The 25816-nt window shown below is 51.6% G+C and overlaps 4 protein-coding genes across 4 annotated transcripts; 2 read left to right on the top strand and 2 right to left on the bottom strand.

Annotated features, from left to right (window-relative positions):
* The first annotated feature begins 1269 nt into the window (after nt 1-1269).
* Nucleotides 1270-3462, top strand: LOC120712629 (alpha-amylase isozyme 3D). Its single transcript, XM_039998469.1, has 3 exons — nt 1270-1616; nt 2107-2909; nt 2994-3462. The coding sequence occupies exons 1-3, from the start codon at nt 1403-1405 to the stop codon at nt 3273-3275; spliced, it is 1299 nt and encodes a 432-aa protein (XP_039854403.1). The 5' UTR covers nt 1270-1402; the 3' UTR covers nt 3276-3462.
* A 911-nt stretch (nt 3463-4373) lies between these two features.
* LOC120639231 lies at nt 4374-5747 on the bottom strand. The gene is made up of 2 exons (XM_039915216.1): nt 5079-5747; nt 4374-4898 (listed from the first exon to the last, which is right to left on the bottom strand). Exons 1-2 carry the CDS (start codon nt 5439-5441, stop codon nt 4860-4862), a joined length of 402 nt encoding a protein of 133 aa, XP_039771150.1. The 5' UTR covers nt 5442-5747; the 3' UTR covers nt 4374-4859.
* Nucleotides 5748-12438: 6691 nt separating this feature from the next.
* LOC120712628 (ethylene-responsive transcription factor ERF109-like) lies at nt 12439-13603 on the bottom strand. Its single transcript, XM_039998468.1, has one exon. It carries the CDS (start codon nt 13520-13522, stop codon nt 12704-12706), a length of 819 nt encoding a protein of 272 aa, XP_039854402.1. The 5' UTR covers nt 13523-13603; the 3' UTR covers nt 12439-12703.
* Nucleotides 13604-14968: 1365 nt separating this feature from the next.
* Nucleotides 14969-24477, top strand: LOC120713486 (elastin-like). The gene is made up of 2 exons (XM_039999438.1): nt 14969-15586; nt 24358-24477. Exons 1-2 carry the CDS (start codon nt 14969-14971, stop codon nt 24475-24477), a joined length of 738 nt encoding a protein of 245 aa, XP_039855372.1.
* Nucleotides 24478-25816: the final 1339 nt, after the last annotated feature.

Below are 25816 nucleotides of genomic sequence, written 5' to 3'. Positions count from 1 at the left end.
CTAATGACCCATGAGACTCTGATGCGCCCGCGGCACCGATTACGGGCCGAAAGCTCGATGTACATGGGCCGCGCATCACTTCGTTCAGCCCGTTGTGGCCGCCGAGCCTAGAATTGGGCCGTCGAGCCCCTCAGGCCACAGCTTCTGCGAGGCGGCCCATTCGTCAACCTTCCACCATCCTTCACTCTGCTGCCGCTTTGCTGCTAGTGCTAGTATTACTATCTTCAGAGTCAGCAGACAGCCACCATAGGTGGCACAGGACATGCAGCGATCTCGCAAGTTGGAAGACGTCACGAGACACTGTAGATGCGAGTGCGAACCAACGGGCACGGTACAGCCCACCGACTTGAAACCTTTCAAAAGGGTGTGCGACCAACCTGCAAATCTATGGACGCAAAAGCCATTCAAGATCACACATTTACTGGACGAGAGTAGATTGAGCTCAAAATCTCCAGATTGGATAACCTATGGTCTATGGACTCGGCCTTACTCAGTGCAGACATTCCTTCGAAACGTATACGATCGAAACCTTTGTGGATGCAGAAATGCTCCCGTCGACCAAACCAATTGAATTTGAACAAACAAATGGAATCCGGAATTGAACGTTCTTGCCAGTCCCAGAGCGCATAGAAGTAAAGTCTAGCAAGTCGGCATGCATGCATTCCAACAAGTTGGAGTCCAATTTCGTCAGATGTGTTGACTGGCAAAGAGCTTGCGTTAACTCTGGTCAAGTCCAATCCGGATGACGCTGGAGCAAGCTCCGTCTCTTGGATTGCATCATTGGCCAAGCAAACTAGATCCGTCGGCTCCATTGATTGATTGCAGCATTATCCAGTTCTCCCCTTTCGAGGTTCGCATCAGGGGCTCGACCATCAATCAATCCATCAAACTACCTTTGCGGTTTCTTCAGTTGCAGGATGCGGATAGAACCGCCATGTCAGCAATTTAAGGAGGCCGAAGCCGGCGGCAGCGTCCAGACGACGTCCAGTCAGAGCTACCGCCGCCTCGCCGAGCGCCGTGGCGGCCGACCGGCCGCGCGCCGCCGGTCAGGCCACCGCTTGCGACTGCACGCGAGCTTGATCGGCGAGCTCCTCCGCCCTGCCTGGAGTGGGAGCAACGGCGGCCGACCCCAACGGCGCAGCAGTCTTCGTCGTCAACAGCACCACGCCGCCGCATCTCGGCTCTCTCCCTCTTTCCACGCGGGACCTACGTGGCCCCTCTATCCATATCCACATCACATTAATGTGGGGCCTCGGCTGAACATTGCCAGCCCTCGACCACCGTGCCGGCGAGGCGGCAGCGGCGCCTATATATAGGGCCCGCGGCGAGGCCAGTGGGCACAACCACACACCCTCCGATCTCAGATAGTCAGATCAGTGAAGAAGCACTCACGGACAGACAGATGAAGCATTCGAGCAGCTTGTGCCTGCTCTTCTTCCTCGTGGCCCTCTGCAGCCTGGTCCAGGCACAGGTCCTCTTCCAGGGGTTCAACTGGGAGTCGTACAAGAAACAGGGCGGCTGGTACAACAGCCTCAAGGCCCAGGTCGACGACATCGTCAAGGCCGGCGTCACGCACGTCTGGCTGCCTCCTCCCTCGCACTCCGTCTCCCCACAAGGCAAAAATTTTGCTCCCGTTTAGGAGCCGTTTAGTTCATTGGGTGAAAATTTTTTGATGTCAAATCGACTGTTTGACCAAATGTCGGGAGGGTTTTTCGGACACTAATTAAAAAACTAAATTCAGAATTCACTTGGAAATCGCGAAACGAATCTTTTGAGGCCTTTGACCGCATCATTAAAACATGTGGGCTTACTGTAGCACTTATGGCTAATCATGCAATAATTAGGCTTAAAAGATTTGTCTCGTCGTGTACATCCAAACTGTGTAATTAGTTTTGTTATTTAATTACATTTAGTGCTTCATACATATGTTTAAAGGGGAGGTGAAAATTTTTGGGTGAAAATTTTTGGGAACTAAACGGCCCCACGAGGCAAAAATTTTGCTCCCGTTTATACTTCCTTCAAGTTGAGATTATTTCGTCTTGATTTGCAGACGACCTTTTTAATTTGTAACTCAAAATTTAACAACATGCTGGTAACCGTCGGCAGGTTACATGCCGGGGCGCCTGTACGACCTGGACGCGTCGCAGTACGGCACGGCGGCGGAGCTCAAGTCCCTGATCGCGGCGTTCCACGGCAGGGGCATCCAGTGCGTCGCCGACATCGTCATCAACCACCGGTGCGCGGAGAAGAAGGACGCGCGCGGCGTCTACTGCATCTTCGAGGGCGGGACGCCCGACGACCGCCTCGACTGGGGCCCCGCCATGATCTGCAGCGACGACACCCAGTACTCGGACGGCACGGGCCACCGCGACACCGGCGAGGGGTTCGGCGCCGCGCCCGACGTCGACCACCTCAACGCGCGCGTCCAGCGGGAGCTCACCGACTGGCTCAACTGGCTCAAGTCCGACGTCGGCTTCGACGGCTGGCGCCTCGACTTCGCCAAGGGCTACTCCCCGGCCATCGCCAGTATGTACGTGGAGAACACGAAGCCGAGCTTCGTGGTGGCCGAGATATGGAACTCCCTGAGCTACACGGACGGCAAGCCGTCGGCGAACCAGGACCAGTGCCGGCAGGAGCTGGTGGACTGGGTGGACGCGGTCGGCGCGCCGGCGATGGCGTTCGACTTTCCGACCAAGGGGCTGCTGCAGGCGGGCGTGCAGGGGGAGCTGTGGCGGCTGCGCGACGGCTCCGGCAAGGCTGCCGGCGTGATCGGGTGGGCGCCGGAGAGGGCCGTCACGTTCGTTGACAACCACGACACCGGGTCGACGCAGAAGCTCTGGCCGTTCCCGTCCGACAAGGTGATGCAGGGCTACGCCTACATCCTCACGCATCCAGGGGTTCCCTGCATCGTAAGCACCACGATCGAGTTTGTTGGTTTTATCTATCATGGCAGAAGCTGATCTAACAAATGGCTGCACACATGCATTCTTCAGTTCTACGACCACATGTTCGACTGGAACCTGAAACAGGAGATATCGACGCTGGCCGCGATCAGGGCTCGCAACGGCATCCACGCCGGGAGCAAGCTTCGAATCCTCCTGGCGGACGCCGATGCGTACGTGGCCGTCGTCGACGACAAGGTCATGGTGAAGATCGGGACGAGGTACGACGTCGGCAGCGTGATCCCGTCGGATTTCCACCCCGCGGCGCACGGCAAGGACTACTGCGTCTGGGAGAAGGGCAGCCTCCGCGTCCCGGCAGGGCGCCACCTTTAGCATTTCAATCAGGAGGCCCCTGCGCTGCTGCAACACTCTGATTTGTGATTAGTCCCCACGTTTTCTTTTCTCCCCCATAGCGAGAGCATTTCCTGAATTGTAGTGCTTTTGTATTTCCATTTCGAATTTGACATCATGTAAACACTGTCATCATAAACACATAAATAAACAAGCTTGATCTCCTCAACTTTTACGTGCCTCTTGTCTCTTGAATGAAAATAAGACCCTTTATGGCAGGAATAAAAACGGGAATGCAGGGTGATTGAGTGAAATAAAAAAAAAATTGAGGAATAGCGAAATCAATATGATCTCAGAGAGTTTAAACATTTTGGATGATTTTGTTTGTGAACGATGGGTACAACGGTAGCAGAAACGCAGAACGTTGGTGCATCGAACCGGGTCAATCGCACAGGCGTAGGCTTGTAGCACGGTAATTGTCAATGGAACCTGATACAGCTCACTGACTACGAACGGCGTGGCGTGGCTTGTGCACCTCAAAAGTCCATCTGCTGATCTGCAGACCGCACTGCACGCGGCCAAGAGAACGCAGACCCGCCCGTACCGTACGCGCGCGAGAGCGAGTGCGAGACCCCGGCCACTCGGACCGGAGGACAGGCGGAGGCGGGGACCAGAGGCCCGGCCGGCCGGAGCGGCGGGCAGTCTGGGATGGCGCGCAGGGAGGCCTGTCCGGTGGCGGCAGAGAGATGCTCGCCACCGCGCGTGCAGCTCGGACGGACCTGGAGGGTTCTCCCGGTTGGTTGGTCCGGCGCTGGCGCTGCCCGCGCTCGCCTCCGAATCTTTGGAGATCGGCGCGACGCAGCTTTGACTTCGCCGTCGGCGGCCACGGGCTGTACCTGGCTGTACACGAGTGCGATCCCTTCGTAAACCTGCCTGTCCCACTCCCAGCAACCAGTACCAGCACCATCGCCGCTGGCTGTCAGGCTGTGGCTCCTGCACAAGGACACCGTTTCACCAAGGGGGAGTACTACTGGCTCATAAGGGTAGAGAGCACAGTATTTTTTTTCACATAAGGGTAGAGGACAATACGTCAGGTAAGGAACGTAGCGTCGAGCACATCTTCACAGCTGGGTCGAACAGTTTGATGAATCGGATCAGGTGACCCATTTTTCATTACCCTTTTTTCTTTTCACTGAATGCAAAAGCTACGGACAGACACATTTTACTTTGTACAGGTTGAGATTAAAAACACGCCACAAACGACTAGTCCTGCCGACGACACCCGGCGGGAAAAATACGATCAACTGACCCTCCAGACCAAAGAAGCTAGGGGAAAAAATATATAGAACTCAGCTAGCTGAAAATAATCACCCACTAGTTACTAGTAGATAGCCATTACTCGATCAGTCCTAGCCCGAAAAAAGGTCATAGCAAAGAGCCCAAGATCTTCTTTTCCGCTCCAGAAAGGAATCCAATAGGTGAATGGAGATGGCCGCGCCTTAGGTTTTCTTTCTTCCCCAACCAGTGAAAGAAATGACAAAGTTAGACGACGGTGACCTGTGAAAGATCAATGCTCCAGTTACATGCCGCGCTACTTAATCAAGTGACGGGCCTCAGCTGGCTTATTCACTCTCCTGCATCTGCGGCAGCATGGTCTCCAAGATCCTGCGAATTGAAGAGTGCACGTGCTGTCAGTTAAAAAAAAAAGGGGTTAAAAGTATGCGCTAGCTAGTGCTCGAGAAGCTATGGCGCGATGCACAGTATCTGTCTGCGTGGGAGGAGCAGAGAAAATCATCTCGAAATAGCACCGGAGATCCCACCCAGATGCAACTCAAACAAATTTACCACGTGAGCGTCGGCGGCGGACGCGGCGCCCTTCCTGTGCGCCCTCTTGAGCCCCAGCAGCTCCTTCCACAGCGGCCCGCGGCGGGCGGCGCCGCGGTCGGCGGCGTCGTGCGCGCGCAGCTCGTCGCGCAGGGTCGTCGGGGCCCCGCGCGCCGCCTCCCGCAGCGGCAGGATGCGGCCCTTGGAGAAGAGCTGATCCGCGGCCATCATGGGCCGGCTGCCCACCGGCGAGAACTCGAAGTCGGCGTCCGCGCGGCCCGGCGGGCGCGGCGGCGGCGGCGGCTCCAGCGCGAAGTCGCTGGAGAAGGACATCCGCGGCGGCGCCATGTGCGGCGGCGGCTGCTGCTGCTCCGGGTTGTACATTGTCAACGCGTACGTGCCATCTAACGCGCGCGACCCAAAAACCTGCTCCACACGCGGGGCTATAGCCTCGTGCGCGTGCTTCGATCTCCTCCTCCTCCACTAGTGCAGTGGCTAAGCTAGTCTGCAGACGATGTGCCAAGCTCTGGAGGGATTTGGGTTGGGTGCGAGGGGTGGCTAAATAGCAGGAGCGCTAGCTTCTAGAGGTTGAAGAGAGGCATGGCAAAGCAGGGAAACGGACGGTGGTAGATGAGCGGCGATGAGCCACTCCCTTCCCGTACGTGCACTCACGGCCAACTTGCTCTTGGCCTCTGACGGTCAGACGATTGACTGCGGCCTGCGTACGTGTTCCAGTGGCAGCCAGCCAGCGATGCATGTCAGGTTTGGGAGATCCAAACCTCGGTAAAGGATAAATTTATGCAGCATGCATGTTGATGGCAGCATTGGAGGAGCAAAAGAAAAAGAAAAAAACAAGTACTACCACTGCAAAGCCAAAATACAGTAAAACTCTATTCTCATTCCGTTGACCTTGAGCGCCTGCAATACGCGTCGGCTTTAACTGGTTTTGGCACTAAAATATGCAAGTCAAAATCTCGGGCGTGCTAAGAGGGGTGTCTTTGGAGCTTTGACTTTGCTCCATTTGAACTTGACAAAAAAAAAACCCGAGTTTGACAATCAAGCTGATTGACCCCAAAAAGATTAGGGTTTTTGGTCTCCAGCACACTGTGAAACTGCAGTTTTGCACAAAACACATCGTCATTCAGCACATCGTGAAAGAGTTTTTTGGTCTGCTGCACACCATAGCAAATAAACTAAACATTTTTAACTCAAAAGAAGGATGAAAAGACTATTTTACCCTTGACCCCACCTGTCATCTTTTTCAGCACACTCATTTGCTTCGTTCTCTCTTCCCCTCGGACCATTGCTGCTGCTCCGCTTCTGCCGGTCAACCTCGTCTGCCTCCGTGCCGGGCCGTCCGCGAGGTGGTGGTTTTGCCGAACTGCGAGCTTCCAGGACCTGTGAAGAGGAGGCACGTGCGGACCTTGGCAAGCGGCGAAGGAATTGAAGGCGCTTCCAGGACCCATGCGGACCTTGCCGAGCTGCAAGTCTGCAACTTCCATGTCTTGCCGAGTTGCAACTTCCAGGACCTGTCCGGACCTTGCATGGCAAGTGGCGAGGGAAGGCACGTAGAGGAACTGAGGAAGCACCCGGGCAACGACAACACGAGCGTGGGAGGGTGAGGAGGCTTGTCACGAGGGAAGCGAACACGCCGTTGGACAGCAGCGGCGAGCACACGCAGCGATGGCCGGCGTCTAGCGCACTGTTCACCGACGAGCCGCAGCCGGAGAAGCTGATGTTGCCGCCGCCCGGGGGCCGCTGCCATACACAGCACCTGATCCACCTCCTGTCGCGGACGCTCCGGACGGCACGAAGGCAGACGAGGTTGACCGGCAGAAGTGGAGCAGCAGCAATGGTCGGAGGGGAAGAGAGGATGAAGCGAATGAGTGTGCTGAAGAAGATGACAGGTGGGGCCAAGGGTAAAATAGTCTTTCATCCTTCTTTTGAGCTAAAAATGTTTAGTTTATTGGTTGTGGTGTGCAGAAGACGAAAAAATTATTTCACGATGTGCTGGATACTAAATCAAATTTGACGATGTGCGGTATACAAAATCACAATTTCACGATGTGCTGCAGACAAAAAACTCATTATCTCAAACGCGCACAGTGCACCTTCTCCCGAGCGCCGCCACATTACCACAGTCAAAGAAGAAACATAGGGACACTGTATTATGAGTTTGGTGTATGCTCCAATTGGAAAGAGAGTATTTTGATTTCACTCTCAACACTGTGCAACTTTAAGATCATTTTTCTTTTTTAAAAAATAATCAATCGAGTAAGGAGAAACAAAACACAGTTCTCATATTAAGGGTTTATAGGGTCGTCATGTGCTGTTTGGCCACATGCTTGCCTTGTGATCGACGACGGACGACGATCAGGTCTCCGGGGCTCGCTTGATATCGCACACCTACTAGTACTGCTGATCTGCTAGCGAGCATGGACCCTGTTTGGTTTCATGTACTAAGAGCTTTGACAGCTAATTACAGTATTAAATAAAGTCAATTTACAAAACCAACTCCATAACCCCTGTGCTAGGAACCCTGAAGAATCTAATAAGGTTTTCGACCGCGTGATTAAAGAATAGTTACTATAGCACCACTGTAGCCAATCATCGATTAATTATTGTCATTAGATTCATCGCGAAAAAATATACTCATCTCTAAAAAAATTTACAAATAGACTTCATTTAGCATTCTATACATGTGAGATTTTTTTCCGGATTGTATGCATTAGGAACCTTAGCGTGAGCCAAACAAACAAGATCATAGTGTCGGCAGCAGCAGAAGGGGAGTGGGGGCCTGGGGGGAGGGCTCATTGGCTCAACCGGCCGGCGTCCGTGCATGTTTGTCATGCGTGCCGGGCCGGCACCTGCCGTACACGGCGGCTGGATGCGTGCACGGGATCTCGCTCATTTTCTCGGCGTCGGAGGAGCAGAGCGCGCTGCTCCGTCTCCGTGGCAGGCAGCGCCAGGCGGGCGGGCAGGCTCGCAGCGCAGCCGCGGGGCCGGATTTATTTCTGCGCGTCGTCGCAGGCTGGGGGCGTGCCTGTGCGTGCGATGCTAGCTGGAGCCCAGGTTTCGAGCCCTTTGAATACTGGGTGGGAGTCTGGTGGGGCTTGCAGCGGCACTGCCACACTGTGCCTTTGAATGCGTAACCGCGAACCTACGCACGGCGGCCCTCCGCCCTGGCGTATGGTCGGCGCGGCCGTGGTCGGTGGTGCCGCACCGCGGCTGGACGTGCTGCCCGGTGCAAGAATCTATGACGCGCTCTTGAGCTGGCCGTGGCTTTTGGGAGAGAGAGAAGAGCAGGACTGTTTTTTATTGTGTAGAAGAAACGTTCCAACCTTTTTTTTTGAATTTAAGCCACTTTTGCATTTCATGCAGCCAAAGATGGTTGCGACTTGAGAGCAGCAAGTGTAGCATTTTTTTGCATTTTTGCGACTTGACAGCAGGACTTTTTTGTACTAGCATTTTAGAGGTGAGTGTAGGAGGGCTTTTTTTGCATTTTTTGAAATTAAGTCTTTTTTGCATTTCATGCAGCCAAATATTTGCCCCGTTTGCAATAGCTCTTGTTGCCACCTCGATCCGCTTGGCTCCCTCCGACGACACGCCGCTACACTGTAGCACTTTAGAGGTGTTTTTTTTAAAAGAAAACTTAGAGGTGCTTTGTTTATCCATCGTTGGATTAAGAATTAAGAAAGATGAGAAAAGTTAGTGACATTACACAGGGCACAATGCATAGTAGTACTTAAAGTTTTGGTCGGATAACCATTTTTATATACGGTTTGATGACCTACAAGTGTGTCCGGTTTCAGTACAGCCAGCAGCCAAGTAGACTAACACAAAAAAACAAGTGCATTTCACATCTGGCGTCGGACTTAATTGGATATCACCATAGCCTATCTCTCTCTCATCCGTCCCAGGACGCAAATCCAATTTCACACTCGCTCGCTTGTTCCAAAATGAGCGAGCAATCCGACCCTCGCGCTTCTTCCCCTTTCAGCTGGGCGCTCCGTGCCTTCTTTCCCTCCCTTTTTGGTTGCGCCTCCCCACCGATCCAACCTTTCACGTCTCCCAAATGTTGCATTCGTACGTGCTCCCCGGGAGTGCCAACTGCCAACGGGCAACGGAGTGCCTGGCTATGGTGGATCCCAGCATGCGACAGCTTGAATTCTTTAGCGCAGCAGTGAACGATGTTCTTGCTTTTGTGTTTACTTTTTCTTGGTATTGAGCCAATTCTCATATGTTACTCTTGTTTTTCACTTCTTTTGTTGTGAAGTATTTGTTCTTTATAGCAGTAGTTATGAGCACATACGAGTTACATGTTCTTTTATACAAGTTGTATATAGTCTCTAGATGTTGTGTATATAAGTTGTGTTATAGTATAATAACCTTTTTCCATAAATTATGTATATAAATTTGACTCGTTCCAATAGTTAAGGTGAGAGATTATTGTATATATTTTTGTGAACAAATTATGTGGATAAGTTTGCATCATGCCAATGACTTATGTAGAAAGGATTTTTGATATTTTTTTGCATAAGTTATAAACATAATTGTTTGATTATAGAATTAAGTGATATAACATTACAAAATAAACATTTGTTATAGCCTTTTTATCATAATTTTATCGTGCAATAGGTTGGCACTAAAGATTATTTATATATCTTTTCAGTGCATAAGTTATGTACATAACTTATTTGCCAATAAGTTATGCACATAACTTATGTGCAGATAAGTTAAGCAATATATTACTGTTGAATTTTTGTTATAGATGACAACCCTATATAAGTTTGCATAAAAAACATGCAACACGCCAACCCACTGAATTTTACCATCGAACCTCCCACCCAACTTTTATTCTCTATATTTCCATTAGTCCTGAATGTTTTTGCGCGCCAAAATAGAATGCAACAGTGGTGCCCCGAAAAGAAATTGGCGGCTGTGCCTAGGAGGCCAGGAGGGGGTGCGGAAAGAAAATGCAAACTGGTTCCGCGGGCACCGAACAACCAACGCCTGGTGTGCATGGAAAGCCGAAAAGAGAATGATCCGTGTGCACGTGTGGCTGAAAAGGGAAAGTTTATACGTGTCGTAAATCGATTGCTACCTCCGTTCGTGGCGGGCGCTCGTGAATTAGCATAGCCCGTCCCACGAGGGCGGCTAAGGTTGTTTTTCTAACTTCTTGGGCTAATGTTGGTTATGATTAAGCCAGCCCAAAGTACGATGCTCTTGCTGGGCTGGGCTCAAAGACAATTGTCCTAAAGTGTGTAGTAGCAAAGCATTTTTTTTAGATTAGTAGCAAAACATTTCTTATATTACACAAATGATAGGTGGCATCCAGCCATCCAGAAAATTGTCCCAGCTTAGATTTGCTAAAACTTTAATCTAAAGAACTTTATTAAATCTAAATATGAAAAATTATACATTCGCTGAGGGAACTAGTTGAAATTTTTGTCCATCAATTTAATGGTTTTTCTTGTATTTTCTGAATTGAAGCTTCCATGAGAACAACGGACGGTTGGCCCAAAGACTGAATGAAGCTTCAATGAAATAATTCTCCTTGAGATGTACTCCATCCTTTCTCTTTTATAAGACGCACACATATATTAAGATTCAAATCTTTCTATTTTTGACCAATAATTTGACTATTAATTTTTTATTTTTAAAATATAAATTTACTTATAATCATAAGTGATATAATAGATGATAAATAAATGGTCAAAATATTATTTAGAAGACCGTGTCATGTTCTACTATGCCTTATAATAAACGTGGAAGGAGAGAGTAGTACTTGTATTTTTCTGGATAATGTACATTTGAGGGCCCGTTTAGTTCGTGATTTTTTTTGGGTTTTGACACTGTAGCACTTTCGTTGTTATTTGGTAATTAATATTCAATTATGAACTAATTAGGCTTAAAAGATTCATCTCATACTAATCAGTTAGATTATGTAATTAGTTATTTTTTCAATTACATTTAATACTCTATGCATGTGTACAAACATTCGATGTGACGGGTACTGTACAAAAATTTTTGGGAACTAAACGGGGCCAGTGTCGGAAATAGAAAAGGTCATACTGCGACACTGCGGTCATAAAGTTGACCGGACGGCAGGCATGAGCATGAAAACAAATCAGATTGTGTCGTACGGACGGAGTAGGTCAAAGGCTTAACCGACGGACGGATCGACGGAGGAGTCAAAACTCAAAAATAAAGTCAGACCTCGCAGCAGCCCTTAAATGAGTCCACGCGGGCCTCCAGAAAAGGGGCAAAAAAAACAAAGGAAAAGCCCATGCGCAGGAAGAATCGAACCCTCAGCGCGGTTTCCCCTGCTTTCGCGGGCCAGCGATTCTCCAGCTGGAACCGCGGCTGATGGCGGCCCTGACGCACCTCCTACTATCTGCCAGCCCACCACAGCAGGCGGCCGGAGCCCAACCCACCCGTGCGCGCTCACTCGCCGTCGCCGTCGCCGTCGCCGTCGCTTTGACCGCTCGCTTCCCCAGCCTGTCTGACGAGTGGAGTGGCGGAGCGGCTCCGCGGTCACCGTCCCGGGTGACGGCACACGCACCCCCCCCCCCCCCCCCCCCCCCCCCCCCCCCCGCTCCTCGCCCCGGGCTGACGGGCGGGGACCAACGCTTTCGTCCTCTCGGCCCTCCGAGGTGTACCGTTCGCCGGTCAGTGGAGCTGATGCCCATGCCGCGACGCTCCCAGGCCCGGTCCCAGCCTCCCAGGTTGACGTCGCTGCCAGAAAGACGAAGCATTGGTCCCGGCCCGGCACAAAGAGGACCATCTCCCACGTTTGCAAGACAGTGGACTCGTGCGGGGCGTGCGCGGCCCCGGCCCGGCACAAAGAGGAACGAGCCAAGTGGAGAGATCATCAGGACTTCAGGAGCCAGGCCACCATCTGGATCTGGATCGCGAGCAACTTGGATCATCCGGAAGAGGCCAGCGGGTGATGAACTGATGATAGGACCATCCACACACGTGCTCCAGATGGATTTGAAGTGGGATGGGGTGGTGTGCATCAGTGCATCATGCACGTGTGAGAACAATGTCAACGTCTAAACTAAGTTTCTAAAAAAATAATGGGAGTCAGTTTCAATTAACCGAAAATAAACTCCAGGAGGCATTGATAAACTCTGGTTAACTTTGTATTTGTATCACGCATTCCGCTGCAGGAATAAAATAAACTATCCTTTGCGTAGCTATTCGATCTACCAGTGAACTGCATGATGCAAACACAACAATACTTAATTTGCCAACCACTGATTGAGATTAGCACGTGTATCACATTGATAATTGGGCTTAACCACAAATTAGGCAGGGCGCTCTCCGTACTGCCGCACACCAGTACTCCTAAGTGCGAAACAGCAGAATCCAAAAATGTTGCATCCAAATCCCCGTGTATACAAATTACTACAAATTAGTTGACAAGTCAGTAGCCAGCTCGTGTTCCATGCTTTGCAGTAGAAAGGCACACTCCCAAAATTGCCTGATTAATACAGTTGGTTGGACTCTACAGGTAATTTACAAAACTCTGCTATGATCAAATAAGCACAACAGAGCTGGAAAAAAAAAAGTCACATCGAAAGGCTAGGATGTTCATTTTGGAACCGCTTGAACGGCTAGGATCTAATCGCGCGTACGTTTCAATTCCAAGCGTTGGAAGTTGGCGGGAACCAGAGCTCGGCTTCGTCCAGCCTCATCAGGTCCTGGAGGCCTTCCCAGAGCTGCTCCCCTGTTTCCTGCCCCCCGCCCCGCGGCCACTCCGCCGGCTGCCCCCGCTCCTCGGCGTCCCCGCTGCAGAGCGACGGCGACAGCGTGTTGTCCGAGGACCTGGCGGCCGCGCTCGCGTCGCCGTTGCTGGTGGCCTCGTCGCGCCCCGCGGCCTGCTCGGGGAACGGGAAGTTGAGCTTGGCGCGCGGGCCGCGGAACTCGACGGCGGCGCGGTCGTACGCCTTGGCGGCCTCCTCGGCGGTGTCGAACGTCCCGAGCCACTTGCGCACCGCGCGGCGCGGGTCGCGGATCTCCGCCGCCCACTTCCCCCACGGCCGCTGGCGCACGCCGCGGTACTTGTTCTTCTTCTTCCTCCGCCTCCTCTGCCCTGCCGCGCCCGGCGCCGCGGCCGCATTGCTCTCCGCGCCGTCCAATGCGATCGCCGCGGCGCCCTCGCAGCCGAGGCACCGCTCCATCCCGCACACCCGGCACGCCGCGGCGGCGGGCGGGAAGATCTCCGGCGGCGCGGTTGTGTACCCGGAGACGACGTGCAGCAGGGCGGCGACAATGACCTGGTGCTCCTGCTCGGGGGAGATCACCCGCCCCGCGAACGGCGGCGGCTGCTGCACCTGCACCTGCACCTCCGGCGGCTCGGCGCCGGCGGAGCTCGGCGAGGTGTCGTCGAAGTGGCCGTCGAATCGGATCATGTACGCTTGGTCCCCTGCCATGGCGGAGAAGATGCCGTTGGTCATGCGTGTGGTGTTTCCTTCTCTGAGCTCGTGTGTTTGTCTCTGATGATGGCGAGGCGCTGCTGCTTTGAACTGAGCGGGAACTGGTGAGGGGGGGGGGGGGGGGGGGGGGGAGCGCTTTTATACGAATACGAGATTGACGTCGCAGGCGCCGCGGCGAGTGCGGACAGAGAAGGGGGCGAGGATTAATTAAGCTCCGGCTAATGGCGCCCGCTCGGCCGCGCGAAGAAAACGTGGGGAACGTGCGCGTATTCCGGCCTCTGTTTTTGCACTTTTTTAAAATCCCGGTTTTGCCCTCCTGGCCTGGCTGTAAAGGGACAGTGTGGATGCGGAGCGGTGCGGGGGCACGTGAGGCGATGGCTGCGGTGACGTCATCGGAATTACGGGATTCGGATTGGAACCTGGAGCGTTGTCCCAAACGTTGAAACGGTCAGAGCGGTCAAGGAGCTGATCCGTGGTGAGGAGGCGGTTGGTCTCGTCCGACGTGGCGCGAGCCGCGAGGTCGGTCGTGGGGAATGTTCGGCAGAGGGCCCTACCTGTCAGAAAAGGCTTCCAGAAGATTTTCTGTTTTGGATAAGGATGGAGTTTGCTGGTCACGCTGGTCCAGTGTCCCGTATTCTTACATGCTCGTCACGCTCGAGTATTTAAAGCAAGTCAACCCTGCGACTGATGGTGCGATGGTGTTGGTTGACAGCTTATCTATACGATCATTAAAAATCATTACACGCACTTGAAAACCTTTTAAAGTTCATTCAATCTTTGAAGATAAATTCGAATAGTTTCGTGCATACTATATGTGCCCCTGGCTGATATATGCTCTGTTTAGTTTCTACAAAATTTTCTACAGTACCCGTCACATCGAATGTTCGGACATATGCATGGAGTATTAAATGTAGTTGAAAAAAATAACTAATTACACAGTCTAACTGATTAGCACGAGATGAATCTTTTAAGCCTAATTAGTTTGTGATTGGACATTATTTGTCAAGTAACAATGAAATGTGCTACAGTACAAAAACCAACAATTTTTTCACCAACTAAACAGGGTCATAGTCTAAATAAGATATAATTTATGTTATTTCAGTATAAATTAGTCAAATTGTCGTCTAAACCCCTGTCAGTACCATGTAGCAGGGATATCCACTTCTACAGCAGCAAGGCAGGACTCGCATAGTTATCTGTAACTATGCCATAAGGGGCGGAGCAGCCGAGCCCCACGGGTCAGGCTCTAACCTCACCGGGCCAACGGCCCCGGACCCGCTCCCCGCTCTGGGACGGGTCCGGTGACGCCACGTGTCCCTGAGGAAGGGAAGCTCCGAACCAACAACCGAGGGCTCGGACCCCCCTTAGGGGTCCGGGACCTCCCGCGTCCATCCAGACCTCCCACGCGCGAAGAACCAACATACCACCGGGCCTTCCGCTGGAAGACTCACCCACCCACCTCATTCAATGCGGGTGGTTGAGGTGTGCTCTGCCATCACGGCTCGCGGGGCTGCCGGGGTGCTCGCCGGGCCTGCGCCCTCTCCCGCTGTGCTCGCCGTCGCTGCGCCTGGTGTCGGCGCAGCTGCCGCCGTAGCTGGAGCTTCGAGGGCCATCACGTCGGGAGCTTCGGGGGCCACCACGTCAGGCATTGCCACGCCTGGCACTGGCGCATCCGCCGTCGCCGCGTCAGGCGTTGCTGCGCCTGGCATTGGCGCACCTGCTGTCGCCGCGTCGGGCGTTGCTTCACCTGGTGCTGGCGCACCCGCCGTCGCAGCGTCGGGCGCCATCGGGTTAGCGGAAGCTGCTGCACCCGAGCTCCCCGCATCCACCGTCGCTCCCGCCGTCGCCGCCGAGGCCCTGGTCGCCTGGACCCCTGCTGACGAGCCAGCGATAGTGGAAGAACTGCTTGGGCGAGAGGCCCTGGCAAACAAAGAGAAGAAGCCTTCAGTAAAAAGTGGAGCACCAAGAATAAGGGAAGTGAACGGAAGAACACTTACCCTGAAGCACCGGGTCTCCAGCGCCCACGGAGGCTCGGCGACTGCTTCTGCTGCTGCTGCTCCTGTGGCGGCGGCGGAGGCGCATCTTGTAGCTGCTGTTGTTGTTGTTGCTGCTCTCGAGGCGGCGGCGGAGGCGCACCACGCAGCTGCTGCTGCTCCGGCTCCCGTGGCGGCGGTGGAGGCGCAACCCGTGGCTGCTCCTGCCGCTGTTGTTGCCGGGGGGAGGCATCTCTCGGCGGTGGTGGTGGCGGCGCGGCTGCTCCGGGGGTCCCGCGAGGTCCGGGGGCCCGGGAACTACTCGGGTCCCGTCGCCCCGGTGCAACCTGCGCCGGCCTGCTTCCCCCGACGACGCGCCGGAGCTGCTCCGGGCCTGGCTGGGACCGCTCGTGGCGGCACTACCAGCCACGGCTTGCTTGCCCTTGGCAGTGGGGCCGGACCCCGCGGCGCTCGGCACGGCTTGATCCCCTGACGCGCCAGGGATCCGGACCCCACGGTCTGAGTCGCCTCCAGTCTGGCGTGCGGCCAGCCCACAGTCGTCGAGGGTCGGCAGGGTGGCCAGCACCGCGGTCCTCAGGCGTGAGTCCTCGCAGAGAGGGACGACACCCTGAGGAAGGATCAGGTGCTCCGGGATGAAGATTTCCCCCGTCACCGCCCGCACCAGGACCTCCAGGGCTTCCTGGGTCAGGTCGCTCCCCTCTCCGCGGTGGGTCCTGTTGCAGTCGTTGGGGCCGGTGAAGCTCCAAGCAGGACGCGGCCGCTGCTTCAAGGGGGCGATCCGGTGCTTCAGGAAGTCCCCGAGCACATGCAGCGAGGTGAGGCCGCCCTCTGCCAGCGCCCTGATCTTGCCCAGCACGGAGTCAAAATCCGGCGGCAGGGACGGCTTGGCCCTCCAGAACAGACGGTCGAAGGCGGGCCCCCCGGTCGGCATGACCAGGCGCTCGTTGGCTTCGGTGGTGGCGATCACCTACTCCCTGCGCCACTCCTCCCACTTCCCTCCAACGAGTCCGGGGACGTACGGCGTCCACAGGTCGCTTCTCGTCTGTAAGTAGTACGCCCCCACTTCGTCTTTGCCCTTCCCGGACTTCACCAGGACGAAGAAGTGGCGGAAAGAGGATGACGCAGGGCCGCACCCCCACGAACATCTCGCACAAGTGTACGAAGATGGCCGTCAGGAGGATGGAGTGCGGCGTGAGATGTTGAAGCTGGAGGCCGAAATCTTCCAATAGCAGCAGAAAGAATGAGGAGATCGACAGCCCCAAGCCGGTGGAAATGTGCGAGATGAACAGCATAAATTCCCCTGGCGTGCAGGTTGCCGAGGGGAACCGAGCCTGCTCGAATCCCCCAAGCAGTCTCCTGTGTACTCCACCCAAGCAGGCGGCGCACCGTGTTCAGCTTTTCCTCAGTCTGGAAACGGCGGGGACGAGCAAGGGATGCCATCTCGCTATCGAGGCGAGGAGCAATCTACGCAGGAGAGCAAGGTGCGAGGAGGCTTGAAAGAAAAGGGGCGCAAAGGTTGGAAGGAAGAAGGCGAATGCGGGAAAGTAACTGCGGTATGCGGTTCATCCCTTTATGAAGCCTGACTCAACCGGCGCGCCCCGGAACCGTCGCTGGAACCCAAGCGACGCCCGCACCTGGTGTTAACCGCCCAGTCCATGACAAGGGGGCCCAGGCCCGCCTGTCAGGGAGAGCGGGTAACAAACAAAGGTGTGAAAAAGGCGGGATCTGAACCATCGCCCGCGCGCGAAGCGAGGCAGAAGCTGAGCTGACGTGCGCGCATTAAGCCCTGGCATGACCAGACTTTTCGGGAACTGCGCCGGTGGTAAATATCCCGTTTACTCCGGCCGCAACAATGCTGAGCGTCGCACGCGTGACTAGGTGAACCACTATGCGTGGGGGTCAGGAGTCAGTAAGCCGTTGTGATATGATAAGGCAGCGAAAAATCCGAAGGATGGTCAAAGCCGGACAAGACTCCTGCAGTGTGCATAGCCTAAACGCTACAGGTTTTGAGTTATGCGAGAACCATATCGCAGCAGTGGCCCATCCTGCGGGTTCGACAACCCCCTTTTGAGTGTGACCATCATTTAAGGAAGGAAGCAAGTTTTACAATAGGTTTAATGACCCATAAAACACCATAATGCCCTTTTTTCTAGAAATGAAAAGGAGACATCATATTCTACAAACACCACTAATACTAGCAAGCTGACATGTTGTAAGAAAAAATATAATAATCCATTCATGTAAAGATTAAAAATGTCAAAATCGCAACTAGCAGACCCTTTTCTGCATTGAGTCCATCATCTTGCTCAGCAAGAGCATTTAAGCTGTGCTCAACACGTAGCATGCGAATTTAATAAAGTAATGTATTGGCTAGATTCAGGTTCAAATGTCCTACATTCATGATTTGGAAATACTCCTTCCGTTTCAAATTATAGTTCGTTAGACTTTTTTAACTCTAAGTTTGACTACTCGTCCCATTCAAAACATTTGTGCAAATATATAGTCAAATTTAAGTTATTCTTGAAGGACTTGTATTGATAAAGAAAACCATAATAAAAAAGTGATATTTTACATAAATTTTTTAATGAGATGAGTGGTCAAACTTGACGTTAAAAAAGTCAAACGACCTATAACTTAGAACGGATGGAGTAATAATATATTGCGACAGGGGTATGCTATTTCAAAAAAGGATAATATTCTATTTACATGCCTTAAGCTCCCTTCGTACACGTGCAACGCACCGATCGATTCTGACTTCATAGTTCATACACTCATCAAGGAAACATTGAAAACATGACTTTGTTATTTAAAGAAAAAAAAGTAGACCAGTGTTGCTCACACAGGTGGGTAACTGTAAAAAAAAAAGTGGACCTCAGGTACAAAACCCCTTTTTGTTTATTCGGCGCCCCTGCTGTTAGGCACGCACGAACACCTTGCAGTATTGTTTATTCGGCGCCCAGGCACCAAAAATGAGAACCATGTTGCCCAAACACTCCCTAAAATATCACCGGGATCTCGACGGAGCCGCGGGGCCCACGCCCAGAATCGCCACGGGATACCAAAAGCACTGTGTGTGCCGCCACTTGCCGATCGCCGAATGCCGAAACTGCCCCCCGTTGCTGCTCGGGGCGGGTGGGTGGTGACCTGGGGGGTGAGGGCGACGCGTACAGATTGGCGACAGCTCCCCCGGCGGCCGGCGCGGTTCGCCCATGGCGGATCGGAATCGGAGGAGAGCGTGGCGTGGCGCTGCCGGTCAGCGTCAAAAAAATCCTCTCGCGCAGTGGGTTGCTTTACCGGTTTGCTTGCTGGTGCCCGATGGTATTCCAATTAATAAGCGTGAGTGCCGGAGCGTGAAAAGTCAAAGGCCTGACCGACTGCGGACTGGAATTTATTTTTTTGACCGCGTCGTTTACTCCGAGTTGCGCCACCTGGGGCCGGGAGCGGACTGGGACGTCGGGTGAAGGCCGCGACTGTAGCCTGCTACGGGTTTCGATCTGTGCTGCTGCAGCTCCGACCGGTGGACGCTCACTGAATTCCAGTTGCGTTTCGATCCGTGTTTATCCGAACCGTGATTACGATGACATGGGTAATCGATTCGTCGATTGGACGTGACGACGGGTGCAGGAAAAAAAAAACGAGCATGTGCTTGCCCGTTCACTCTGGTGGTCGGCGGGGATCGGCCGGGCCACCCGCCCATCTGCCGCCGGTGGAGCCGAGATACGCCGGGAGCTCGCGGGACGGCGCCGCCGAGATATGTCATATGTGTGGGTGGGACAGGGCAGGGGCACGTCGCAGCGTCAGGTTGCTGTGCGGAGATGCCGCGAATTCGCTTCCCGGGAGGGCCGGCGCCCGGCGGGCGGCGGAGGGAGCGGCTTGACCGACCACCGGCTGCCGACCCCTCGGAGGACCAACTGAGCCTGGGGTGATGAGACGAGGTGACAAGGGAATAAAAGTGCCTGGCCGCTGCGCTCGTGCCGACCACCTACAGGACATTACGTGTTCAGATTAGGAATTTTACGGGATGATGATGAATAGAAAAGGCACCGAGCAGTATTATTGATGACCCATCTTCCTGAGAGCATGGATTATGATGATCCGGCTTGCTGCCGGCGGCAAGAAAGGGCATGTTAGATTAGCTTGGTGAGGTGTTGGTGGTGGGTCCCACCATTTTCAATGGTGCAATATGAACGAATGAGGGTCTAGGATGGGAGACTATGCGCCCGCTTTTAGCCACGTCTGCTGAGTCGCCCGCTTTCTTCTTTTCCCTGTTTTCTCTTCCATGTCGGACTTCACCGGCTCTTCGCTGCTTATGATACTTGTTCTAAAGAAAATACCGTACCGTAGCATTGACGACCCCGAGGTTTTACCATTTTCAGTAATCCTTGTCCTATAAAAAATCATTTTCCTTCTTTGAGTGATCTTAATCTCTTGTGCTACTTGGGCCATAGCGGCTAGTAATTGATACTCCCTTCGGTCCAGTTTATAAGGTATATTTTGATATGACACAGTCTCTCAAATCACAGTTTGACCATTAATTTATTTCATATTATAATTTTTATGAGTATAAATTTAGACTTATTGGATGTAGCACTACATTTGGTTATAAATCTATTTATATTAAATTTGTCCTAAGATAGTTAAAAATTGTTGGCCAAATTATCTATTATATTAATAAGGGAGTGTTATAAGAAGCCATCACGTTTGTCGAGAGAGTCTAGAAATTCTCACATTAATCTAAAAAAGAGAAGGATTTACACCGTTAGATTTTATGAAGATCTAACGGTCCAAACTAACTCAAGAGTCCATATCAATACACAAACATAAAGAGTCCCTTTCATATATGAGTAATAAATAATAAATATATATAATAAAATAATCAAAATATCAAGATTATAGAAATAGAATACAACTTTGATTATTTAAGAAAGTTTGCGTGCGTGCAAGTCCGGTCACATTATTGAAAAAGAATTCGATGGTCAAGATTATGATTTAAGATAAAGAAAGTTTACATGTGTGTATATTTGAAACAAGTTTGCATTATCTAAAAAGAACGAAACCAAGTCCAACACTCGCAAGAGAGGACGTGAGAACGTGAGAAAAGTCCGATCTGACTAGAAGCCACAATCGCTACTTCGATGAGTTCAAGTATTCAGCACATTATCGTCTTGGGATCATCTCTTACCCGACTGTGGCTCCGTTAGGCCATGACGCCATTCCGACTGCTTGGACCTTTAGTGTAGGTTAAAAAAAACCACCACGTTCAGCGAGAGAGTCTAGAAATTCTCACGTAAATCGAAAAAAGAGAAGGATTTACACCGTCGAATTTTATGAAAATCTAACTATCTAAACTAACTCAAGAGCTCATATCAAATATGATTAATAAATAGATAATATAGGAACTAAAATATTAAGAAAAATTAGGACATGACCAAAGAGTCCAAGCCAAATACAATTAGTAAATAGCTAAATTTGGAATTAGAAAAATAAGAAAATTAGTAGTTAACCAAAGAGTTTGGATAGAATACGATTACTAAATAGGTAAAATTTCATAACTTAAAATAGATATGAAAACCCACGAAGATATATGTGCTATATATTCAACTCAAGACTGCTTGCGTTATATTTTCGGACAAAAGCTGAACAATAAAAGGGAAAAATAAAGGGAAAATTCGATTCATGCCACCACAACTCCGTGAATTTGGGTTTCATGTTGAAAATCATGCCACTCAATGGCATGGATTTCAACATGAAATCCAACTTCAAGAAATTGTAGTGGCATGGATCCAACTAACCCAAAAATAAAGGTACCCTCCATGCAAACACTAACTTGATTCAATCATGTTCGCTTCTCAAACAATGCATGCAGCACATGATCATTCAACTGATAATGTGAAGCGTCCCCACATAAGTAGGGACTAAATGTGATACAAATTTTAGTCCCAGAAGGCTATTAACATATTTATTCAGCAGATGGTTCAGTCACCGTACAAACCTCCAAGGAGACGGACACTCGATACAAACGATAATAAGCAATAAAACAGCTACGGTGATACACCAAAGCACGACCCAGACGGTTTCCAGCTCAGGCTCAGAGTAATGCGCTAGCAGAAGCATCTTGCAGAGGGCCAATACCACAGGCAAGGTTGGGCGCGGACGCAACCTCTACTCAACGTCTTCAACAACGAAGTCCGGATCTTCTTCTGAAGGAAAACCACAAATATAAATCGGGTGAGTACAAAAGTACTCAACAAGTCCAACCCCATCCACGGAGGAGGACAATACAGATATGCACAGGATAATTCAAGGATAAGGCTGAGGTTCATTTGCGGTAAAGCTAGATTTTACACATGCAAGAGTTTATTTTTGAAAAGGGTTTTCTCAAAGCGATTCTTTACTAACCGGGTAATAAGTGGGGTTGATCCTACACAAGGGATCCAAGTTTTAATGCTACCGAAGTCCTCATCCGCAGTAGCTCTCGGCACAACTGCCGGACACTTTTCCCAAAACACTCACGCCAACCCAACCCAATCCCAGAAGAAGTGCTAGTTGTGTGACCAAACCGTAACTCGCCCAATACCGAGGGCACGGCTATTCGAATAAGTTTAAACTCTGTAGAGGTGTGCAACTTTACCCACCAGTGGGGTACCATAGCACGATCACCTTAGTATCGGTGCAGATCCCAACAAATCCATTACCCACCTTAGCTAGACTTGACTAGCCAACACGGACTTCACCAAGGGGCCATTGACCTATCACTGAGGTTTAGCCGGGGCATAAGTCACCACGACCTTATCCCTTCTCCTTGATCACCCATTGCTCTCAGCTCTCCTGATGGCTATCAGACTAACTAGAAGGGTTTATGCTAAGCCGTTGCCACACACAACGGTCGAGTGGTTTGCACGATAGTTGAGTTAGGCAAGATGACACATCAACTCGGTCCTTAACTGCGACAAGATGGATATCTCCCAACCTTGCTCAACCACGCCGGTATGAGCACACCTTTTGGCAATTCATACAAGAATGCCATCCATCTCATCTAAGTACATCCTTCTTTTAGTTTCCAAAAATTCCACATTTTCTCCTTACCACACACTCACATGTTTTTCTTTTATAAAACAAGTTGTACCATATTCGTTGTGTTGTAATTTAAGCACAAGGTTCTAAGCATTCTGGTAGCAATTAACATCCAAATAGAATAAATCATATTTAGACATTAATCTAGGTGGTCAAGAAATAGTTATAACAAATCAAGGGGTGGCTATCCAACCATATTTTCAGCAGTAAAAGCATATGCAATTTTGTAAAATAGGCCAATAGGTTGTGTTTATAAAACTGGGTCGAAATATGCAATAAAAGAATGAGATTGAACTTGTCGTCTTCAAAGCCTTACGGGAGTTCCTGCTCGCGGTACAGTTCTTCAGGCTCCGGCTCGTGGTACTGCTCGGTGAACTCCTCGACGGGCTCTCCCTCATTCACACCAGTATCTACGGTGCACACAAACAACACACAATAAGGAAACGAAAATAAAAGTTTTATCGTCGAGCTCGAATCAGAGAAAATTAAAATATGGGGATAGGAATAATATCTTCGGGGGATTTTCTAATGGCACTGTCAAAACTATATTAGAAATAGCGTGGTCAAATTTGGAGGCAATTGGAGAATTTTTGGCGCATGAAATGATAAGTTAACGAGGTGTTTAGGTGTTAATTGGGGTTTAAGGCTTAACCGCGATTAGTTCTAAAAGGAAAGGGCCTTGTTGTGAATATTAAAAAGGTTTGGGGTCACTTTAAAAAGTATAGGGAGTCCTGTGTAAAGGTTCTGTATAGGGGAAGGGATTCATTTGTAAAAAGGAATTAGGACAAGGCTTATTTTGTAAAGAACTAGAGAAGGGGGGTTTCTTTAAGAAAATGGAAAAAGGCAGGGGGTTTTGGGCAAATCTGCCCTTCTTCTTCCTCTCTCCCATGGGAAACAGAGGAGGGGGTGCCTGGGCACCGGCGGCGGCTCCTGCCGGCGGCCCTGGGCACGGCAGCGGCCGGGGGAAGGGGAAAAGAGAGGGGGCATGTGACACCCCAGCCCAGGGCTTAATAGGATTAATAGGATATTCATACCAACAAGTTGCAACTTTTTTTTCGGAAGCCGGTCTCCAAAGAACTCCGAGGTTAAGCGTGCTTGGCCTGGAACAATTTGGGGATGGGTGACCAACCGGGAAGTTATTCCCGGGTGCGCACGAGTGAGGACAAAGTGTGCAGAAAAGACATGTGTTGGTCTGTGAGGGCAGTCTATGTCCTAGAAAGCTGTCAGATGTAAGCGGGCCCGACCTCGGGGAGGCGGGACGTTACAGAATAACAGTTGTGCACAAAAGTAAGGTTTAACAGAAAGTAAAGAGCTGGAATAAAATAGATATATAGATGCCACCATAACTAATAAACCTAGATAGGGCATACGAGCTATCTATCTTATCCCTTAGCGCAACTAGTGTCAAACTTACGAAACCGAACCTTTTGCAAGCCAAAAAGTTATTTTTAAACTTAATTAAGCATACAAGTAATCATCCCCAGTGCGTTTCGGCTTTGATACCAGCTGTAACGTCCCGCCTCCCCGAGGCCGGGCCCGCTTACATCTGACAGCTTTCTAGGACATAGACTGCCCTTACAGACCAACATATGTCTTTTCTGCACACTTTGTCCTCACTTGTGCGCACCCGGGAATAACTTCCCGGTCGGTCATCCATCCCCAAATTGCTCCGGGCCAAGCACGCTTAACCTTGGAGTTCATTGGAGACCGGCTTCCGGAAAAGAAGTTGCAACTTGTTGGTATGAGTATCCTATTAATCCTATTAAGCCCTGGGCCGGGGTGTCACAGGGCGGCATGGGGGATCGATTCCCCTCCTCAATTTCAGAGAAGGGGGCCTACAGGGAGGGGCGCGACGGCCATGGCCGTGGCGGGCAGGCGGCGGCCGTGGGCAAGGGCGGCCAGGGGTGAGAGTCTGTGGGGAAAAAGGGAGAGGGAGGGCCAGGGCGCCTACCTCGGTCCTTGGCTCGAGCGGAGAGGCGGCAGGCGGGCCGGCCACGGGAGGCAGGCGCGGGAGCGGCGAGCGGCTCTGGTGACGGCGGCGCTGGGGCAAGGCAGGGTGCTGGCGGCGGTGGAGTGGCTTGGTGGCGGGGTAGAGGAGGGGCGGAGGGCTATTTATAGGCGAGGAGAGGCGGTGGAGGAGGGGGGCCGCGGTGGTGGCCGGCCGGTGAGCTTGGCGGGGCGGCTTTAATGGAGATGGGGCCGTCTCGGCCACTCGCCGGCGTCCGCTAGCGGCGCGAGCGCTGAGGGCGTCGGCGTGCAGGGGAGGACGAGCAAGTGGGGGAGCTGTAGTGGCGTGCTGTGCAAGCTCTTCTCGTGCGCTCGTGTCGAGGCGGGCACATGGCGACGGGACGGGTCGGGCAGGGGCGAGCGGCGCTGTGCTGAACGACGGGTGGCGCGGCGAGCATCCGGGGCTCGTGGAGCGCGTGGGTAGGGAGCAGGGCGCGCGTGGGCAGGGAAACAGGGGCGCGCGTGGGCAGAGAGCAGAAGAGAAGAAGAAAGAAGAAAGGAGAAGGAGGGAGAAAAAGAAAAAAAGAAAAAGAAAAAGAAAAAGGGAAAAAGGAGAAGAAAAAGAAGAGAGAGACCGGCGGTCGGCGGGATTCGCGGTGATGGTCGGGAGCATGCGACGGCTTCGGCGGAACGTGATGCACGCGGAACGAGGAGAACAGAGAGATGAGACAGTGATTGATGCGGGTGTCGGGACGGCGGATCGCCGGGAAGGTTTTCGGGAGATTAGGGGCTCGGACGGGAAGGGGTTTAGGAATGATTTGAGCTCAACGATGAAAAGAAATTTTGAAAATTATTTTTAGCACGTGATTTATCTTGGTAAATTTTTTGGGATGTTACATAATGTCAGCCTAATGATAGAAAAAGGCAAATAATGAAATCGATATGAAATTTAACCAAATAATAATATAGTATCCTTTGTCCATTTGGAATTATAATGGGAGAAAGGAAAAACAATAACTCCACCAAAAACCAAACGCGTGGTATATCATCTAGCTGCCATGCATCATCGTGTCTTATATGTTTGTTTCTATTCCATCTCTCACCTCACGAGCCACCTCAAACTGAGACATCAAATTTTAGCGGCATTATTGTTGACACCATCAATATGGATAAGAGCGCTTCTCTAACCGCCTACAAAGGAGAATGGCTTTGGAGCAGGCGGCCCAAAAAGAATAATCCTTGAGGTTTGAAAAGCCACCACATCAGCTCCATATCAGGAGTTAGAAATTTGCATAAGTAT

This window comes from Panicum virgatum, chromosome 6K, assembly GCF_016808335.1.
Source record: "Panicum virgatum strain AP13 chromosome 6K, P.virgatum_v5, whole genome shotgun sequence".
Classification (NCBI taxonomy): Eukaryota; Viridiplantae; Streptophyta; class Magnoliopsida; order Poales; family Poaceae; genus Panicum; species Panicum virgatum.
Note: the sequence above shows the minus strand (reverse complement) of the source record. Positions and strands in the feature narration are given on the sequence as shown.